At 43.4% G+C, this 20,364-nt stretch overlaps 2 protein-coding genes across 4 annotated transcripts; one reads left to right on the forward strand and one right to left on the reverse strand.

Annotated features, from left to right (window-relative positions):
- The first annotated feature begins 235 nt into the window (after positions 1-235).
- Positions 236-9,155, forward strand: LOC136548812 (brefeldin A-inhibited guanine nucleotide-exchange protein 2-like). Its single transcript, XM_066540201.1, is given in 16 exon segments — positions 236-601; positions 603-803; positions 805-1,221; positions 1,223-1,432; positions 1,434-1,663; positions 2,842-3,159; positions 3,255-3,435; positions 3,437-3,601; positions 3,752-4,174; positions 4,248-4,534; positions 4,705-4,978; positions 5,513-5,991; positions 6,097-6,418; positions 6,519-6,891; positions 7,007-7,692; positions 8,225-9,155. Coding segments are annotated over 16 exon segments (5,385 nt in total). The 5' UTR covers positions 236-394; the 3' UTR covers positions 8,837-9,155.
- A 2,403-nt stretch (positions 9,156-11,558) lies between these two features.
- On the reverse strand, positions 11,559-20,109 carry LOC136548821 (filament-like plant protein 4). Of its 3 annotated transcripts, none has more exons than XM_066540206.1 (6): positions 19,403-20,109; positions 16,166-16,269; positions 15,358-15,553; positions 12,789-15,102; positions 12,656-12,716; positions 11,559-12,404 (listed from the first exon to the last, which is right to left on the reverse strand). In XM_066540206.1, the coding sequence occupies exons 2-6, from the start codon at positions 16,253-16,255 to the stop codon at positions 11,976-11,978; spliced, it is 3,090 nt and encodes a 1,029-aa protein (XP_066396303.1). In that variant the 5' UTR covers positions 16,256-16,269; positions 19,403-20,109; the 3' UTR covers positions 11,559-11,975. The 3 variants fall into 3 exon arrangements, with proteins under 3 accessions (XP_066396303.1, XP_066396309.1, XP_066396315.1); XM_066540212.1 differs by lacking the exon at positions 19,403-20,109 and adding an exon at positions 18,587-19,372; XM_066540218.1 differs by lacking the exon at positions 19,403-20,109 and adding an exon at positions 16,994-17,129.
- Between the last annotated feature and the right edge of the window lie 255 nt (positions 20,110-20,364).

Genomic DNA, 20,364 nt, shown 5'->3' on the forward strand with positions numbered 1-20,364 from the left:
ATGATTGAACAATAATTGTCAAATACAAACGAAAGTGCTACAGTGCCTAACAGCGATCTAAACGAGGCCTTGCATCGTCTATTCGTCTTTCGCCCGTCGATCGCCTGCGTGCAGTGCAAGCTGCAACCCCACTATTAACTCACCGACACGTTGGCCCCATGCTAGCTTTTCCCCACATGTCATAGACAGCTAACAGATCTGTCACTTGGAAGCTCCCATCGCAAATCTACGACGCGCACGACCAGCATCTCTCCCTTCTCTCCTCTACCTGTGCCTTTCTCCCCGACGCCCCACTCCCCGATCCAAACCACCTCAAACCCCCGCCACGCCCCGCCCAGATCCAGATCCACCCGGCGCGGCGCGGCCGCGGCCACCGGATTCCCGCCGCGGAATAATGGCCTCCGCGGTCGCGGCGCCGCCGCCTTCCCCGCCGGAGTCCGACCCTCGCCTCGTCGAGGTCTTCACGCCCTTCCTCGAGAAGCTCATTAAAAATGCCTCGTGGCGCAACAAGGCGCACTCCAAGCTCTCGCACACCGCCAAGTCCATCCTCGACCGCCTCCAGAAGCCCCCGCCGCCGCCCGCAGGCGAGGCGCAGGCGCCAGTCCACGCCGACCTCCGCCCCCTCGACGCCGACCTCCTCGTCCGCGCAGCCTGGTCCGTTGCGCAGCCTGTCGCTCGCGGACTCGGAGCTGCTCCTCGCCCCTGTGACCTCCGCACTCGGCTCGGGCAGCGCCAAGCTCGCCGAGGCCGCGCTGGAGCTCCTTCACAGGCTGATCGCACACTCCTACATCCATGGCGAGGCCTGACCCGTCTGCTGATCCCTCAGCGCAGCTCGTCGCCTCACTCCTGGACGCCGCCTGCAATGCGCTTGGCCTTGATGACGAGCACATTGAGCTCCTTCTCCTCAAGACGCTCCTCTCGGCGGTCACCTCTACGTCTGTACGCCTCCACGGCGACTGCCTTCTACGTGCCGTGCGCGCGTGCTATGATATGTACCTCGGGAGCCGCAGTGCCGTCAATCAGGCCACTGCCAAGGCTTCGCTTGTGCAGATGCTGGTGATTGTGTTCCGCCGAATGGAAGCTGACTCGTCGACCGTGCCCGTACAACCCATAGTCGTGGCTGACGTGATTGAGCTACCTGACGCTGGTTCGGGCTCGCCAACTGCTGACCCCAATGCTGTACATGGATTCATTTCGAAGATCATTGGTGACTTTGATGGTGTCACTCACACCTCTGGCACGGACAGCTTCATCAGCAGGGGCAGGAGCCACTGTTGCCCATGATGGTGCGTTTGAGACGACAGCAGCGGCAGAGGAAGGGGCAAACCCAGCAGATTTGCTTGATTCGACAGATAAGGACATGCTTGATGCCAAGTACTGGGAGATCAGCATGTACAAAACAGCTATTGAGGGTCGTAAGGACGAGCTTGGCAGTCGAGGGGGTAGTGGTAGGCACCTTGGATGACGATGCTGATGTGAGAATTGGAAATAAGTTGCGGAGGGATGCTTTCTTAGTTTTCCGGGCTTTGTGTAAGCTTTCCATGAAGACACCACCCAAGGATGCACCAGCAGATCCCATAGTGATGCGAGGAAAGATCCTTGCTCTTGAGCTTCTCAAGATCTTGCTTGAAAATGCTGGGGCTGTGTTCCGGACCAGTGAGAGGTAACATATACACTCACTGAAACTTTTGACAAACAAGTTTAGTGCTGCAGATCTTCTGAATTTGTTGAAACATTTTCCCAGTATTGAACAATAATTTGTGTGCCACTTTATCGCATGAAAACTGAAAAGGTGGCACAAAAGTTGTAGGCACTGAATTGATAATAGCAATACTGTTGGTTTGATATGGTGATAGTGTTTCGATGTATGCCTATGTCAACAAATTTAGAGAAAATATTGGAATTCCTAATTGCATCTGGCAGGGATTAAACTGGTATGTCACACTGCTATTGCTTAGACGTTGAAATAGAAACCTATCGGACTTTCTCTGATCTCCTGGGAAAAAAAGGAACTTGGAGAGTTAATCTCCAAAGCCGCTATTGATTTTAATCTTCATGCACTTCGTTGTATTATTTAGTTAATTGAATTCATGCTCCATCTGGCTTTGTTTGTACTACAAGAATTAGCATTGGCAATTGAATGAAACTACTTGACTGGAAAGTGATCAATAGCTAGAAGAATGTACTGGAATTGCCACTAGGGAACATGTTTTAGCTTATGATACACAGATGTGCAAGTATTTCTTCTCTCGGATTGACTAGGTTTTATCAGAACAGAAATGATAAAATTACAATGCATTCATGTGGATAGTAATAGCTAGTTAGCTTTTCAGCAGCAAAGTCTACATTCATTTTTCGCAATGACAATTCACAGTCGCGTCCTTCATGAGCAAACTGTCCCCCCCCCCCCCCCCCCCCCCCCCCCACCCTCCTCTCGCATGCTGTTACAACGTGTAAGCAGTTTTTCAGTAAATTTAGCAAGGGACATCACTTGTGGTAGTGTCAGTGCGTCAGCTATTATTTCAGTTGCCTTTGTCTATACTGGTGCTTTTAAATTACTTGATTGATGGACGGGAATCATTGTGCTGAGAAATGGTTGATATTAAAGTGTTGGCATGGGAATATATATTACCAACCTACCGATAAATATTACAAATACTATTCAATATTCTATGTACAACAGCATCTTCTGTCATGTTACTTGATATAATCAGTAGGTGATATTTGTTGCACAGTAGTTGCATTGCTATTCTATTAAGCTGTGTAACCCGTTCTCTTGATTGGTTTTTATGTTTCTCGGTGGATCCCTGTTTGATCAAGATTTTCTTTTAACATGTCCAGGTTTCTCGGTGCTATCAAGCAGTATCTATGCCTGTCACTTTTAAAGAACTGTGCCTCATCGCATATGATTGTATTTCAGCTATCTTGTTCTATTTTTATTAGCTTAGTGGCAAGATTCAGACCAGGATTGAAGGCAGAGATTGGTGTATTCTTTCCCATGATCATTTTGAGAGTGTTGGAAAATATTGCTCAACCAAATTATCAGGCAAAGATGATTGTTCTTCGTTTTTTGGAGCAGCTCTGTGGTGATTCTCAAATCCTAGTTGATATTTTCCTTAATTACGATTGTGATGTCCACTCATCAAACATATTTGAGAGGTACTGGATCATTCAGTTTTCTTAGTGCTCTGGTTCAGCATTAGTTATATTTGCTATTCTTTTTGTGATATTTTTCTTGATGTTTTGACCAATAGGATGGTGAATGGTCTACTAAAAACTGCTCAAGGACCTCCTGCTGGTGTCCCTACCACATTGGTACCACCTCAGGATACCACAATGAAAAGTGAAGCAATGAAATGCTTAGTTGCTATTCTGAGGTCCATGGGAGATTGGATGAATAAGCAGCTACGGATTCCAGATCCTGCTTCTCCTAATAGTAGAATCAGAGAAGAATGACAATGATGGTGGCAATGAGCTCCCCCAGGCAGATAACAATGGAGATGAGTCTAGTGAAGCATCTGATTCACATTCTGAGCTATCAAATGGAATTTCAGAGGCTGCATCTTTGGAGCAACGTCGAGCTTACAAGATAGAGCTTCAGGTGGATGATACTATACTACTAGTTATTTTGCTTTCAGTTCTTGGTGGGAATGTGCTTGTTACTATACAACTTGCCTGCATCTCCAATTCTCCATTGTATCTGTTGATTCTCTTCTTTTTATGTGGTTGATTAATTATGTCTGAATAACAGGAGGGTATCTCTTTGTTTAACCGGAAGCCGAAGAAGGGGATTGAGTTCCTCGTTAATGCAAGCAAGGTGGGGGAGTCACCAGAGGAGATAGCCACGTTCCTAAAAAGTGCTTCTGGCTTGAACAAGACTATGATTGGTGATTATTTAGGTGAAAGGGAAGATTTATCGCTGAAAGTCATGCATGCATATGTGGACTCATTTGATTTTCAAGGACTGGAGTTTGATGAAGCAATTAGAGCTTTCCTTCAAGGCTTCAGGTTGCCTGGAGAAGCTCAAAAGATTGATCGGATTATGGAAAAGTTTGCAGAGCGTTACTGCAAATGTAATCCAAAGGCCTTTTCCAGTGCAGATACAGCTTATGTCCTGGCTTATTCAGTCATAATGCTTAACACTGATGCACACAACCCAATGGTAAAAAATAAGGTACTTTCTTGTGGTGAAGGTTCTTTTGTGGAGTTCTGGTTTACACAATTATGTAACGTGTTAATCAATGCAGATGTCACCAGAAGATTTTATTAGAAACAATCGTGGTATCGATGATGGGAAAGACCTACCTGAAGAATTTATGAGATCCTTGTATGAAAGGATTTGGAAAAAGGAGATTAAGATGAAAGAAGATGAATTTGTTCCACAGCAGCAACAATCAACAAGTTCTAACAAAATTCTTGGGTTGGATAACATTCTTAACATTGTCGTACGCAAGCGAGGTTCATCTATGGAAACAAGTGATGACCTCATTAAGCATATGCAGGAGCAATTTAAAGAAAAGGCCCGCATGTCCGAGTAAGTTATTTTAAATGTTTAGTGGTATAAGCTAAGCTAGATTAAGATGCGTGTTTTATTTCAACATTTTTCTGTTTTGCTAACAATATATTTATGGTCATGAATTGCGTTTTGACATTTAATTTATCAGATAAATGTCTTATCTAGGATTTTTTTTTTGGAACAATCAGGTCTGTATTTTATCCTGCCACAGATGTAGTTGTTTTGAAGTTCATGGTTGAGGTTTGCTGGGCTCCTATGCTTGCAGCATTCAGTGTTCCACTTGACCAGAGTGATGATGAAATTGTTGTATCCCAGTGCCTTGAAGGATTTCGCTCTGCAATCCATGTTACTGCAGCCATGTCAATGAAGACTCAAAGAGATGCATTTATCACTTCACTTGCCAAGTTTACATCACTTCACTCTGCTGCTGATATTAAGCAGAAAAATGTTGAAGCCATTAAGGTTTGCACTGTTTATTAAGACATAACTGTTAAGCCATCTGCTCTTCACTTGGTTGTAGCATTCTCTCTCTTCCTAGTGCTTGTTGAAAAGATCAAATACAAGTATTAAATGAAACCATGATGCCTAGAGTTTGCTTCCTTTTGATGACAAGTTTTGGCTAAATTTGGAAAATACTTTTTGATAGCTTGATTGATGTAGTGAGTAGTGACACTCGTACAAGACAGGAGTTGGTTCTGAGTTAGGGCTGCTTGGTTTAATAATTGGATGAATTGAACATTTGGTAATATTGCATTGTCACATTGAGCAGAACATTCTTGACATCTAATCATGGAGCAAATGTCCCAATTCCCAGCTTGCAGATTCTATCCTTCGTCCATTCTGACTTGTCATCTGAATGCCTTATTGTACATTTTGTGACATGCATGCCTTATGTCGTGCTGCTAGTTGCAGTCTTCCATATCTTAGTTTAAGAATCATGATAAAATCTTTTATCATTCTCATGTTCTCTTGTTGTGGTGGTGGATTGCCTCACAGGCAATTCTATTAATTGCAGATGAAGATGGAAATTACTTGCAAGAAGCATGGGAGCATATATTGACATGTGTTTCTCGTTTTGAAAATCTACATCTTGTTGGAGAGGGAGCACCTCCAGATGCCACTTTCTTTGCGCTGCAGCAGCCGGACCTTGATAAATCAAAACAGGCTAAGTCATCGATTCTTCCTGTTCTGAAAAAGAAGGCCCCTAATGCTACTTCAGCTTCTAAAAGAGGCTCCTATGACAGTGCTGGTGTCGGTGGCAAAGCTTCTGGTGTGGATCAAATGAATAATGAGGTGACAAGCCTCTTGGAGCAAGTTGGGATGACTGAAATGAACCGTGTATTTGTAAGAAGTCAAAAACTCAACAGCGAGGGTATAATTGATTTTGTGAAGGCTCTCTGTAAGGTTTCAATGGAGGAATTACGGTCTGCTTCTGATCCAAGAGTTTTTAGTCTGACAAAGATAGTCGAGATAGCGTAAGTAATCCGAGGCTTTATTATCATTACTACATTGCAATATGTTTGTTTACACTTCTATTCTGTCTTATAGACAATGTGTGATTACTTTTTGCCCTCTTGTAGGCATTACAATATGAACCGCATCAGGCTTGTTTGGTCAAGTATATGGCATGTCTTGTCTGATTTTTTTGTCACCATTGGCTGCTCAGAAAATCTTTCAATCGCAATATTTGCTATGGACTCCTTGCGACAGTTATCTATGAAGTTCCTGGAGCGTGAGGAGCTCGTTAACTACAATTTCCAAAATGAATTTATGAAGCCTTTTGTTGTTGTAATGAGGAAGAGCCGAGCTGTTGAGATCAGAGAACTTATCATAAGGTGTGTCTCTCAAATGGTATTGGCCCGTGTTAGTCATGTGAAGTCAGGATGGAAGAGTATGTTTATGGTATGACACCTCCACTCATGTACCATAACTCTTATCTAGAGACCTCTGGGACATTCTTGTTTTCATTCCTGAACATCCATTGCTGGTTTACATCTTTCAGGTCTTTGCGACAGCGTCATACGATGATCACAAAAATATTGTACTATTGGCCTTTGAAATTATAGAAAAGATTCTGCGGGAGTACTTTCCATTCATTACTGAGACTGAGTCAACGACATTCAATGATTGTGTGAACTGTCTTATTGCGTTTACTAACAGCAGGTTTAACAAGGATATAAGTCTTAATGCAATTGGATTTCTTCGATTCTGCGCGGCAAAGTTGGCCGAAGGTGATATTGGATCCTCAAGGTTGAAGGACAATCCTTCAAACAGTAATCCACCCTCGCCTCATTTGACTAATGATGGAAAGCAGGAAGGCACAGTGCTTGTTGACAAGGAAGACCATATACACTTTTGGTTTCCTTTACTAGCGGGTAATTATATATTTTTTCTTTTTGTTTCTATGGCTATTCTTCTGCTGTTTGCTGTTGAAATTATTATATTTCCAGAGCATGTGGTAACGTTAGCTTTTATTTGAAAACCTTGCAGGATTGTCTGAACTTACCTTTGACTTAAGACCGGAAATCAGGAAAAGTGCTTTGCAAGTGTTATTTGACACATTAAGAAACCATGGCCATCTTTTCTCGCTGCCTTTATGGGAGAAGGTGTTCGATTCAGTGCTTTTTCCAATATTTGATTATGTACGTCATGCTATTGATCCATCTGGTAGTTCTCCACAAGGACAAAATGTGGAAAATGATCCTGCAGAACTTGATCAAGATGCTTGGTTATACGAGACATGCACTTTGGCACTTCAGTTGGTTGTAGATCTCTTTGTTAAGTTCTATGATACAGTTAATCCTCTTCTAAAGAAGGTTCTGCTGCTCTTGACAAGTTTCATAAAGCGTCCTCATCAGAGTCTTGCTGGTATAGGTATTGCTGCATTTGTTCGTTTGATGAGCAGTGCTGGATCTATGTTTGTGGATGAAAAATGGCTAGAGGTTGTATTGTCATTGAAAGAAGCTGCCACTGAGACGCTTCCTGATTTCACTTATGTTTCATCTGGAGCTTACCTGGAAAATGTGCCAACAGAAAATGGAGTCTCTGCTGATAATAGAGAGGACGAATCTCAACCATTAGCGGATGACAATGAAGAATCCTCTAGATCAAGGAATCTATACTTTGCAATTGGTGATGCCAAATGTCGAGCTGCTGTACAACTCCTATTGATTCAGGTATGTAGGCTTCTGTTTGCTTTTATGTCCGGATACATATTGTTTTCTCAGAGCTCTGATTTTCTTGAATTCTTTGAATCTGGTACAGCATCTGTAAATGGGTAGTTGAGATTGAGAAAAATGAAAAATTTGGCAATGCCACACCATGTATATGTAGGGTTGATAACATAGGTGTGGGTTTATAAAAGTATTGTTAACCCATAAAATATTTCTTCTGGAAAAACAAGAAAATATATAGTTCTGCGCCCTCCTATCTTGAAGTTTCTTTTGGGGTTCCTGATGATGGTGATCTCCTTTGGTACAATATATTATTAGACAAACTAAACATAATAAGTAAAATTTATTCAGAATATTCCCCTGCTCCTGTAGAGCCTTTCTCAGCCATTTCTTATCTGCTCAACCAAAAATTTATTTCCTAGTTTTTTCAATTGTAATTTGTATGAAATATCTGCTTTAACTTCTAAAAAACGAGCTTGGTAATTTCTATATGATAGTGCCAGCTGTATTTACTTTTATGCACTTCTTTGTGTAGGCTGTGATGGAGGTATATAACATGTACAGAGCACAGTTATCAGCACAGAACACAGTAATCCTGTTCGAGGCCTTGCACACTGTTGCCGCACATACTCACAAAATAAACAGTGATAGTGATCTGCGTTCCAAGTTGCAAGAGTTGGGCTCGATGACGCAAATGCAGGACCCGCCATTGTTGCGCCTTGAGAACGAGTCATACCAGCTGTGCCTCAGTATCCTTCAGAACATATTTCTGGACAGCTCTCCTGATCATGGAAGCACAGAGGTGGTGGAGAGTCACCTTATTGGCTTGTGCAAGGAGGTCCTTGAGGTATACTTGAGCACAGCAAGACCTTCTCAGCTTTCCAGTGGCACACAGCCGCTAGGCCATTGGCTTATCCCTGTTGGTTCATCGAAGCGAAGGGAACTTGCGGCAAGAGCACCTCTTGTTGTCTCAACCCTGCAAGCTATTAGCGGACTAGGTGACTCAGCTTTCGAGAAGAACCTTGGCCAGTTCTTCCCCCTCCTCGCTGGGCTCATAAGCTGCGAGCATGGCTCTAGTGAAGTACAGGTGGCCCTGAGTGATATGTTCAGCACTTGGGTTGGCCCACTCGTGCTCCAATCCTGCTGATGCTGAGCACCATGTTATACATAGTAGTATACATCACCGTGTAAGTTTTTCTTTGTTTAAGTGGAATTCCATTGTGTTCCTCCTTTCCCCCATTTTGTTCTGTTAATCATTTAGTTGCTGGGGGAGTTCATATTGTTGTGCCGAACTGATCTTGCTGATCAATTTTTCCTTGACATTCTTTTCTTGTTCGCGTTGGGAGTAGTGTATGTTACTATAGAGAACTGAATTATGTACGGTAGTTTAGTTAAAATTGTGCCCATTCTGTTCCTAATGTACTGATTTCTGGAGTTTTTAGGCATATTTTACATGCTTTTGTCGAGTAGCGTTTCTCTTTCCTGGAATGTGGTTCTGTGTAAGAAGCAGCACGGTTACCAGCTCCTGTGATCACGCTGTACCCTTGCACAAAGGACTTGTACGGGTTGGATTATACCGTTCTTGCGAGTTGGGAGTGTTACCAGATATATATACTCCCATCTGTTCCGAAACAATACACGTATACGTGTATTTTGATCAAAGGAAAAGTCAATAAAATATATTTTGATTCTTAATTTCTTTTATAATATGTTGTTATTTGCTAAAGAATCAATATCATCTCATGCATTTTGAATATAAATCTGTAGATGCAAGTTTGTATGTTCTAAGCATTGTGTATAATTTGAATATGTTGATCATGGCTTGTACAATTTGACTTTTTCCTATATAAATAAAATATGCTTATTATTTTGGGACGGAGAGAGCATTAAAATGTTTTCAGTGGACATTGTACTTGAATGTTGGTCATGGTGACTGGGTTGCATCTGTCACGACTACAGAAACGGCTTTTATAAGTGGATCTAAACCCCATTCGCCCTGGAATTTAGAATCGGGAGTATGTATGTAAGAGTGGACGAGGTGACTGTTGTCTCTTCCGCGAGGAGACAATGCTTACAAGGGCTACGTAGTTTTTTTTTTTTTTTTGATATCATAGGTAGGGTGTATTTGATTAAAGGGCAAAGTTGAATGGAGCATGTTGCTCTTTTTTTTTAGTTGGACGAGATATCATTTATTTTGGATTTCTCGCTAGCCAAAGATAGATAACGATAATGACTTTTTAGAGTGCACTTAAGATATAGAGAAGCGTGCTGTTGGAGGATACAAAATATAGAAAGCGATTTTTATTCAACTAAGTCTTCAAACGATGATTTAGAGAGTAAAATTTAAAAAGACTCTTTGGAGATGCTCTTTTTGTTTGGTTGGCTAGAATAGAATGACCAGACTGATTATGGCACATTGGATCCACTTATTATTATTTTTAACCGAAACATAATCGTGTAAGATCTTCTTTTAGATTTAATTGCAACAGATATAAAGATAACATTATATTAAAACATAGATAAATGGTCTGTGAGATAAAATCATTTGGATGTTTGCTGAAAGAAAGACAAATCAATTATTGCTTCTATCCAGATCCGCAAGCACCAACGAGCAATACTGGGTGGGCACGGACTCATTCGCCATTTTTCACCTAAACTAGTTCTGCTAGCATATTAGAGAATATTCTTCTAACCTGAATCTCTCTATCGATTTGCCTAAACTATTAAACAAGTCAAAAACATGGATCACCATCTCCAATTTGGGTTCATCTAGCAAACAAAACACACCGGTAGAGTCCGTGCTCAATGAGGTGAACACGATTATGGTGCTGAAGGAGGAGACGACAGCGATTTTGGGACCAGAGTGCTGCTACCACCTGAAATCAGGTGTATCAGGTATTCAGGTGTCAGGCCTAGCGCTTTTGCGCAACTTTGGGACTCTTTGGTGTAGCTTCCTCTGGCTTTTGCTTATTGTTACAGTAGCAAGAGAAGTCAAAGCCGGTAAAATTAAAAATAATTATTTCACCGGCTTCTAGTCGTTGGAGGAGAAAAGGAGCTTCATAAATAGTGTCATGAACAGATGAAATCGAAGCCTTGAGAAACTCCACCAGAGAGGGTTTTACTGGTGCCATGGCCGTTGCTGTGGTACCTCCTGTCCACGTCAGCACTGACGTGTGAAGCGGAAATGCGATCGTCAACCTATGGACTACGCACACCAATCCACGTTGCGCGAACCTATTTTTTAACGCACTAACGTAGTATTATTTGGCATGAAAACTGAAATGTAGGCTACTTTCTATAATTCAGTCAGTTGTACACGTGGTTATAGGTATTATTAGTATTTTTTTTCTAGAAATGCTATACAACAAACATATGTTTTAGAAAAAAAAACATATAGATTTTTTCTCTCTCTGTCCCTCCGTTCTGTTGACGCCGCGCAACGCAAGCACGCGTCCTCCGATCCCGCCCGCTCCGCAACGCACGCACGCGTGCCTGCACCGTGCCGCTGGCTACATCTCGGACGAAGCTGTGCCTCTAGGTAGGTCTCTCCTCTTCCTCTTCTACGATCTGTGATTTGTCCTTCCATAGAAAAAATTGTTTCTTGTGATCTGTGATTGTCTGGAGGTAGAAGAAGGCTGTGATTGTCTGGAGGTAGAAGAAGGCTGGAGGTAGAGGGAAGGTGAAGGCTGTTGGATCTCAATTCTATGATGCAAAAAAATTCATGTGTTAAAACCACATAAAATCCATGGTTGTTGGGTAGACAGACTTTTTTTTTTTTGAAACCGAGAAGGAACCCCTGTATAAAATGACACCACGCAAACCCTATAGCATCATCGTACGGGGCCTGCAGGATTGCAGACTGATCAACAGAATATAATGCGTATATCAATACCCTTGAAATTAGCGCAGGTTAACTGTACATGAAACCAGTACAAGGACAATACACACAGGTTAATCCACAAGAGGATTAAACACAAACCAACAACCATGCTCCTTCAAGCAAGTAAGCACATGTACAGTGAGGTTTTAGTGAGGTTTCAAACACACAGCAACGCGGAAAAGCTCTAGCAGAAGAGACTGACAACTTACATTCCCCCACACACACTCGCCACAACCCGCTCGACTGCAAGCTGAGTATTATTCCAGCAACCCAAAGGCGTCACCTGGCCTGAGAGAACGCACAAGCAGGCTTGCCTCACTAGCTCTACAGAAATTCATGACCTCCACCATCCCGCCCAAACGGCACCAATAATCAACAAACCTGATACTGCGTTTCCGGAGAAGTTTCACTCTTTGGTCTTTGCGAAGAACCTACTGAATCCTCGGCTCTGTTTGTCTGGCAACGGGTGGTTGGTGAATGAGGATGACGAAGAGGACCTCGATCGATGCTCCGGGCGCTTGGAGCTGTTAGGAGAAACGAAAGGGCTTCCGTCCGCATCAGAAGGGATCATGTGTGTCTTGTATCCGTTGACCGGAGACACACTTCCTGTCCTAAGCATATCCTGGTCTGTATCAGGTTGGCCTGAAGGCTTCTGGGAATATTCTCCTGCGGTTGTTCCTACAGCATCCTGCAGAAAGTCCTCCATGCGTTGCCCATTAGGTGAAGAGCCTAGTGACTCGGCTGGAGGACGCATAGCTTGCAGCTGACGGCCAAGAATCAACATAGTTTCCTGGCACTCTGCCAGCTTCTCTGCTGCAGCCGCTATCTCTTTCTCCTGTCATCATTTAAATACAAAATTAGCTGCTCAAAGTATTTGGTATCATGAAAAGTTTAGTAGTTTGGCACAACAAACTACAGTTCAAGGTAAGCCTGAAAAACTTTCAAATCAATTTAGTGCTTGAGTACATTATGTGATTTAGTGCTGCCATACTTATTGATCTGGAAACACTAACACATCAAGATTAAAACGCAACAAATGAATGAAGGTCGTAGACAATAGCAATGGGAAAAACCTAACTACTGTACCTGCTTTGACTTGGTGTCTGGGTCCTCATCCACAAGCATTGAACTCCTCTCCATCTCATACCTTCACATCATAAAAGAAAGTCAGAAGAGAAATCAAGTAGAGGGCGATCTATATATCAGCATTTGAATTTACCTTTCCATCTTCTCCTCGAGATCTCTGTATTTAACTAAGTCTTCCTGATGACTTTGTCTTTCATCAGAGAGTTCAGCTATTAAAGCATCTATTTTGGACTGTAACACTTCTATCTCATTTTCTAATTCAATTTTCCTTGATTCAAGTGACTTGTAAGATTCAGCCATACACTTCAACTGTGTCTCACTCAAGCTATTTGATTTCTCACTGTCAGCCAACTTAGATGTGAGGTCTTCCAGGTTTTTCTCCATATCACTTAATCTAACCTTTGTTTCTTCTATTATTTCGTTGCACTTCGCTAGTTCTCCTTCCAAATTTGTCTTCTCAGATTTAAGTTGTTCATATTCCTCTGGCAAGCAGACATTCACTGCAGTCTTAACATCAAATCCAGCATCAGCAGGCCCCTCAAACTCAGGATCTGAAGATGAATGAGGCAATAGTGGGCAGAGACTAGAAACATTGTCTTTTACTGGCTCAGGCTGCACCACCTTATTTTCAAGTAGAGTCACTTTATCAACACAATCTAAGTTATTAGTTTCTGCTTCATTGCTATTGTCTCTCAACAATGTGAACTTAATCTGGCTAGTTTCTGACAAGATAACAGACAGTGCCATGACAATATCATTTAGGACATCATCGTTTGACAGAACTTTGTCAACTAATGCAGAGAACTGTTGTGTTTTCTCACATAGCCCATCACAATCAGATGACTGGCCTTGAAACTTGGAGACTTCTTGATCAAGTAACTTGACAAAGTCCTGAATCTTCAATATGGCATTCTTAAGTTCTTGATCCATGGCACATTTGCTCTCTGAACTTAAAGTCCCACTTGCATTCACCGAATCTGCCTCATCTTCAATATCCTTTAGAATGTTTCTGGTACTATCAAGTACCTTTCCAGCATTATTCTCTGGTGATTCAGAATCCAGTAAGGAAGATATTCTTGACTGGAATTTCGAAAGGGAAGATTTCTCAGACAGACGCTGTTTATTAGATGGAGTTTCTGACATTGGTGAAGCTGACTGCAAATGTTTAACACAATCTCTTTCAGTAAAGCCAGACAAAGTAGCCCCAACATCGTCTATCTTCATTTTGTCAATAGTACTGCCATTGCCATTAACTTCAGAAGACAGACATGCTAATCTCTCCATCTCTAAGAAGTCATCCATGAGCTCCAACCTATTGGAGCTTTCTGTCGCGCTGCTCTTGGCCGCCTTCTCTTTTTTGAATTGAGAGAGCTCAGATACCAGAGTGTTGGCCCAAGATTCTGTACAACTTCCTTCATCATCTACCCCATCTTCAGACATGGAAGTCATGCTAGGTGGGTTGCTTCCATTTTGGCTCAATGCACCATCAAAGTGAATATCCATGTTTGGAGTTGATGGACTCTTATGTTGGTTTCCAGTCAACATTTGAACTTCCAAGCTTCGGAGCTTTCCTGCTGTCTTAGCATACATGCTTCTTGAAGATTGCAGCTCACTGTTTCTCTTTGTCAATGCCTCTTTAAGCATCTTGGTTTCTTCTTCCATTGTTAATAAACGAGCAGTCAGAAACTCATTCTCTCTCTGCATGTGTTGTATGTTCTCAATTGCATAATCAGGAACAGGAGACATAGGAGACATAGGCCGATGGAAACTAGAATTCTTTGCAGGGGATCGTCGTACTCTGTGGTCTCCATACTCTCTACCCAAGCTCTCCACCTCCATTTTCATCTGAGCTAGTGCAGCAGGGCCAGGTAACTTCTTTCGAACAAGGCTGCGCAATCTCTGGCATTCAGCTTCAAGTTTTGATATTTTCTTGACATCTTCCTGGTGTTGTTTAGTTGCTACATCAGCTGAGCGCACACTCATGTTCTTTTCTTCATTGCGGATTTCAAGCTCTTTGGAGACAACATGCAATTCATATTTTAGTGAATTTATCTCCCTTTCACCTGATTGGATTGTGCTTTTTAAGACTTCAATCTCGGCTTCGGCTTGAGCTTTTTCCTCATCAATTTTCATCAACAGTTCTGCCCGCTCTTGAAGTGATCTTGTGAGTGCATCATTCTCAGCACCAGCCCTTATGAGTTCCTGTTCAAATTCAAGTAATTTTGCTTCGAACTCGGCCTTTATCTTCTCCCACTGTTTGGTTTTTGCAAAGACTACATCATGTAGCTTCTGCTCACCTTCTTCCTTAACAGTCCTTACTTGCTTCATGCATTCTTTCAATGCACCATCCAGATGTGCACCTCTTTCTTCAGCTGCTAGCTTAGACAATGTAACAGTTTCTAGCTGAAGCTTCAGTGCGGAGGCCTCTGCTTCAGCTTTCTCCCAACCTAGCATGCCAAAACATAAATTATGTCACAAATACATTTAGTATAGTTATCTCATAAACTAAACTGTATATTATCTAGAGAAAGTTTGCCATATAAAAAAGAAGATTGTTACAACCTAACTTCCATCCAGAAGCCAGCCTATTTTTATAAATCATAACCCAATATCAGGCCAACTTACTAAATTATTCTATCCAAAAAAGGAAAACGACTAATATAAACATATTTCAAAAAGAAAATTAGTCATCTTATGTGTACCTGATACAGCTTCTTCAGCAACTTTTGCATGCTGCTTCACAAGAGCATCTTTAGTTGTGATCTCAGATTGTGCCGCAGAGAGTTTTTCATTCAAGACCTTCACATTTTCTTCTAAAACTTTTACTTTTTCCTCCGACTCAGTAAGATGTGCATATGTTTCAGGTGAAATTTGCATAAATTTTGGAGCTTTATCTTCCTGCAGAGAACAGAACTTGTTTTAGCAGAAGTATACTTTAAAGATATGCCAAAACTTATCAATCAGGTTACCATAATGCACAGGATTACTGCCCAACCAGCTTTTGATGTATAAAGGTGAAAAAAAAAACTGGCCAACTGATTCTAGCCATTGCCATGCCAAATGGTATGTGACACTTTACCACACCACCACGGTTTATGAAAGAAAATGAAGATAGAGAGAGAGAGAAAGAAAGAGGTGAACAGATCAGATCAAGGGACATCTTGGCACAGGTTAGAAGGAACATGTTCAATTAGTCAAGACAATGTACCCTATTGCTGAAGGAAAACAAAAACGAACTAAAGAAACAAGGCTGCATGACCAACAACCAAGTGGCATCAGTTAACTCAGAACAGTCCCTTGTGCAATTGCACCTATCAAATCTTTCTTCTGGCATCCTTAGGTACCCTCTACATTCCAAATTGTAAGTCGTTCTGGCTTTTCTAGATACATAGCTTTTACTTACAATTTGAAATGGAGGGAGTAGAAAATATAGGAGGTTAATACTATTATCTTATAATACGGAGACTTAGATCAATCTAACTCAATATTATACAAGAAATCTTGGCAAACCTGTTCTGCATGATTAGAATTCTGCAACGCATCTGCATTTGATGATTTATCAGATGATTTCTTCTTCCAAGGCCAGCTGCGTCGATCCATTGCTTGCAGAGTATCTAATAAGATGTGGTGAATATTTGTGATCAGCTACGAAACTGATAAATTGGGTATAGGTAGGAGAAAAACTCAAAAGTAAATGGAGTTAAACTGTTTAGTCATTAAATTTGACAACCATATAAAGCATATAAAATATAGACATCTCATGAAACCAACGTGTAATTCTAGAAAAATGAACTAACATGACCATTGTGACATTGCATACAGTTTTCCACACACAGTGCTAGTAGCATATGATGACAGGCAAATAAAAAAAAGTCAACCAAAAAACTATCTTCAAACCAACACCACAAGATAATCAGTACACTATCGACCTGAGATTAGTTAACCAAATTTACGAAAACAACATTGCATAACCCACATATTAAAGCCAGTATACTATATGCACCTTGTGCAGACCAGAAACATCAAAAGCAAGTGAAGCTAAGCTGTAGGACTAGAGGAACCGTGAAGACATTAGATAGGAAACTAACGTATGGCTCTAGCCTTCTGACAAATGAGCTAATGTGTTTTCTGCATGTCCATACAAAATACAGCCAGTCTGCCAGCAAGAACCCCAAACTGAATATAACTAGTAAAACACCGGTTGTTGGGCAAGTGCTACACGCGCTTAAGTTAATAATCACTCCACTATATATGGTTAGAAAAGAAAACCAATAATACGATCAACTACTCCAACCAGTCCCCAGTGTGGCCGCGTAGGGTTCATAGATCCAAACGTACCTCACCAGCTCAAGTATCTTAGGGCGTGTTTGGGACTGCTCCGCTCCACGTTTTTCAGCTCCGCTCCACATTTTTTAGCCAAACGGTTTCAGCTCCACGCACTCTGCTCCAGGAAAAATGGTGGAGTTGTGAGAGCACCTAAAAAGGTACTCCACAAACTCCAATTTTTTGTAGAGCTGCTCCACGGTGGAGTTTGTGGAGCAGTCCCAAACACTCCCTTAACATTCCACTGGCAGGAGACGTACAGCTCCAATCATCGAAAGGCAGAAGCTTCTGCTACAGTAGAGTCACAGCTATATAGGGACAGAGCAGGGTCAGGGTCAGGCAGGCCAAGGCCCAGTTTAGTTCCCCAAGAATTTTGCAAAATTTTTCACATTCCCCGTCACATCGAATCTTTGGATGCATGCATGAAGCATTAAATATAAATAAAAAATAAAACTAATTACACAGTTTAGACGAAATCCACGAGACGAATCTTTTAAGCCTATTAGACTATGATTGGACACTAATTGCCAAATAACAACGAAAACGCTACAGTGTCCATTTTACCAAATTTTTTTTTTTTTGCATCTAAACAAGGCCCAAGAGCATCGAATCCCTGCATAAAAGAGGAAACCAATCCTTCAAGCAAGAACGCGCGGTACAATCAGCACGCGTCGTTGCGGGCGGCCCCCACGCGAGGCCAAGTTGCAAGCACAGCACAGTGCACCCGATCCGATCACCGTCACGCCAGAACTAGGCCAGGGCATTGACGCGGGCAAGTAAGCGTATTGTCTTACTCATGTGTGCGCACGTACCAGAGCTTAATTGATGCGGTACGGTATCTTCTACTCAGGCCTTCCCCAATGCACCTTTTTTTTTTACCAGCCACAAGTGAAGCGTACTATCGGAAAAAAAAAAGAAGTAGGTACTCTATATTTATCATATAATGGTATTTAATAGCTATGTATGCTTAGAGAAAGAAGGTGATCTATGCTAAAAAAGAATAGGGAGAGAAAATAAAGATGAGGTATGATGAAAGCAAAAAAAAATTCTGAACAATCTATAAGTAGCGATAGTTTGCATTATATAAAAAAAAGTAGGTACTCTATATTTATCATATAGTTTGCAAAAAATATTTACTAGTATACGTGCATCATTTTATTTATATTAGAACCAACGAGAGCATTAGCCTCGGTCGGTGGTGCCCTGACCATATAAGGCCTGTTCGTTTCGGTCGTGGATTATAAGTGCTGCTGCTGGCTGATGATTTGGTGCGAGAGAAAAATATTTGTTTTAGCTTATAATCCAGGATGGTATACGGGCGTTGGGCGCAGCTGAGAGCTGACAGGCTTCAGCGCGAACGGCAACTGAACCCGCAGGCAGGCCGCCCGGGCAAGAACCGCCCGGGCAAGACGGGCACCAAAGACGCCCGCCGAAGTAATTGCCGGCGTGGGGGTCGCACATGTTTATCCGGCAGAGATGACCTGACCGGACGCCTACTGCTGCCCCCGCCACTTCTAGCAAAGTCTGCGTCCCCGGTGAAAGAACTGGTGGTTCCGGCCGTAAAGAAGGCGCGCGTGACGCGGCTTAAAAGCTCGGAGCTACTACTACCTCAAGCTCGATACAGACATTGATGGCAGTCTCCGCTCGGTGGATTTGGCTTTAACCAGATGCCCCGCTGCATCATTCATTGTCCTTGTGGTGTTCTTGTGGCGCGCCCTCTCCTCATCTCCGTCCTTTACTAATAATTGGCAGCAGCAGTTATCCCAGTGGGGTAGTGAAGCGGCCGAATTCTTGCACGGTCAGCAAAACTATAAAAGCACGGTAATAAAAATAAAAATCGAGTAGTGCGCGAAATGGGCTTCCTCTGATGGATTGGAATGTTCCATGTGTGAGGAGAGAGTGAGTTCATCAGAAGCAGACCAGCGTGGTAAGGGGAAAGCTGAAGCATAGAGGGAGGCAGGGAGCGCAGCACGACGACTTGCCGGAGCGCTACTATCCGTGTGGAACTGCCGCCGCGTGAGCGATCCTCGCTGCAACTGAGTTATGAGTTCAGTTCCGTCCAGAAAGGACAACGAAACACGAAGCGGAGAGCCCGGAGGGCGGAACCTCAACCAACAAAAATCAAAGCGAGCGGCGCGGTGGGGAAAAATATTCAGAAACTGTGAAGAAATTTTGGGTTTAAACATTAAACTGTACAATAAAATTTCAGAGAGCGCGACATCCGGCATGAACAGAGGAACTCCGTATGCAGCAGGCTCTGCTATCGAAGCACATGATCAAAAAAAAATCCCGAACGAGACGTAGTAGAAATTGCTACACACATTGCGCAAACGAACGGGAAGAGCAATCACGCCATAGCAACGAACGGAAAATACAGGGAAAACACATCAAACAGGCTCATGGGGAAAGGAAGCGGGTGATTGCCTGGGGAGACGAGGGAGCGAGGCGGTCAGGAGGGGAGCCCCTGTGCGGAATGCAGATCCGGGGCGGGGCCGCGGGCGCCGGAATCCGCCGCGATTCCAGCGGGGGAGTTGGATCTGGCGCGCGGCTCCGATCGCCGCGAGGGGTGCCGGTGTCGGTGGCGTGCGTCGCTTGCCGAGCACACTTGCCTTCCAGCCAGTCACAGCGGCGCTGCTACCGCGTCGGCCGTGGTCCGGCTGGATTGGATTGGACTGGACTCCCTCGTCCCTCCCCACTGCCCACGGCCGCTTTTCCCCCCTCCGCACCTCGCCTCCCCTTTTGCTCCCGGGCCTTTTTTCCCTTTGGAATCTCGCCTCCTCCCGCCCGCTGCTAGGCTGCTGCTACTGCTAGCGAGCGCTAGCGCCAGGCCAAAGCGAGTAGGGTGGTGGCGCCTCCCCGGCTCGGTGCGGCGCGGTGTGTGCTTGCAGCACTGCGGCTCGCCCGGTTTGGCAACGCGGACTCTCGGCTCTGCTGCTGCTGTATGAGTGGTGGAGGTGGTGTGTTTGGGTTTTGGTTTTGGTTTTGGTTTGAAGGAGGGAGAGGAGAGGTGGGGGAATGGAGGTGCCGGTCCGGGTGCTTTTTGTTACGAGGGCGCTGCTGCCGCCACCGGTAGGTGGGCTCAAAAGCGGGGGCGAGCGATGCCGCAGCGTCCAGCGAGGGAGGAGACGGGAAGAAGGGGGGGGGAACGCAGCTCTGCACTCTGCAGCTCTCCTCCTCTGTCATCTCAGAGAGAGAAACATGTTAGTGCGTGATGGCAGCAGAGAATTACACGTCGGTCCAGTTCGTTCCGCTCAATAATTGTTCGTTGTTTTGAAAAATACTGTTAAAATAACGCTGAAGAACAGGGCCGATCACCTCAACGGAGGGAGGGAGAAACGACAGCGACAGAAACGTAACTTAAGAACAGTGATGAAATGTACGAGTTC

Source organism: Miscanthus floridulus, chromosome 1, assembly GCF_019320115.1.
Source record: "Miscanthus floridulus cultivar M001 chromosome 1, ASM1932011v1, whole genome shotgun sequence".
NCBI lineage: Eukaryota > Viridiplantae > Streptophyta > Magnoliopsida > Poales > Poaceae > Miscanthus > Miscanthus floridulus.

Bases quoted from the DNA above. Each gene is read 5' to 3' on its own strand.
- LOC136548821 (XM_066540206.1), bottom strand. From the start codon at position 16,255: ATGGATCGACGCAGCTGGCCTTGGAAGAAGAAATCATCTGATAAATCA. The intron at 15,103-15,357 runs GTACACATAAGA...TTGGCATGCTAG, and splicing joins TGCTGAAGAAGCTGTATCAG to GTTGGGAGAAAGCTGAAGCA. The intron at 12,717-12,788 runs GTAAATTCAAAT...TATGATGTGAAG, and splicing joins CTCGAGGAGAAGATGGAAAG to GTATGAGATGGAGAGGAGTT.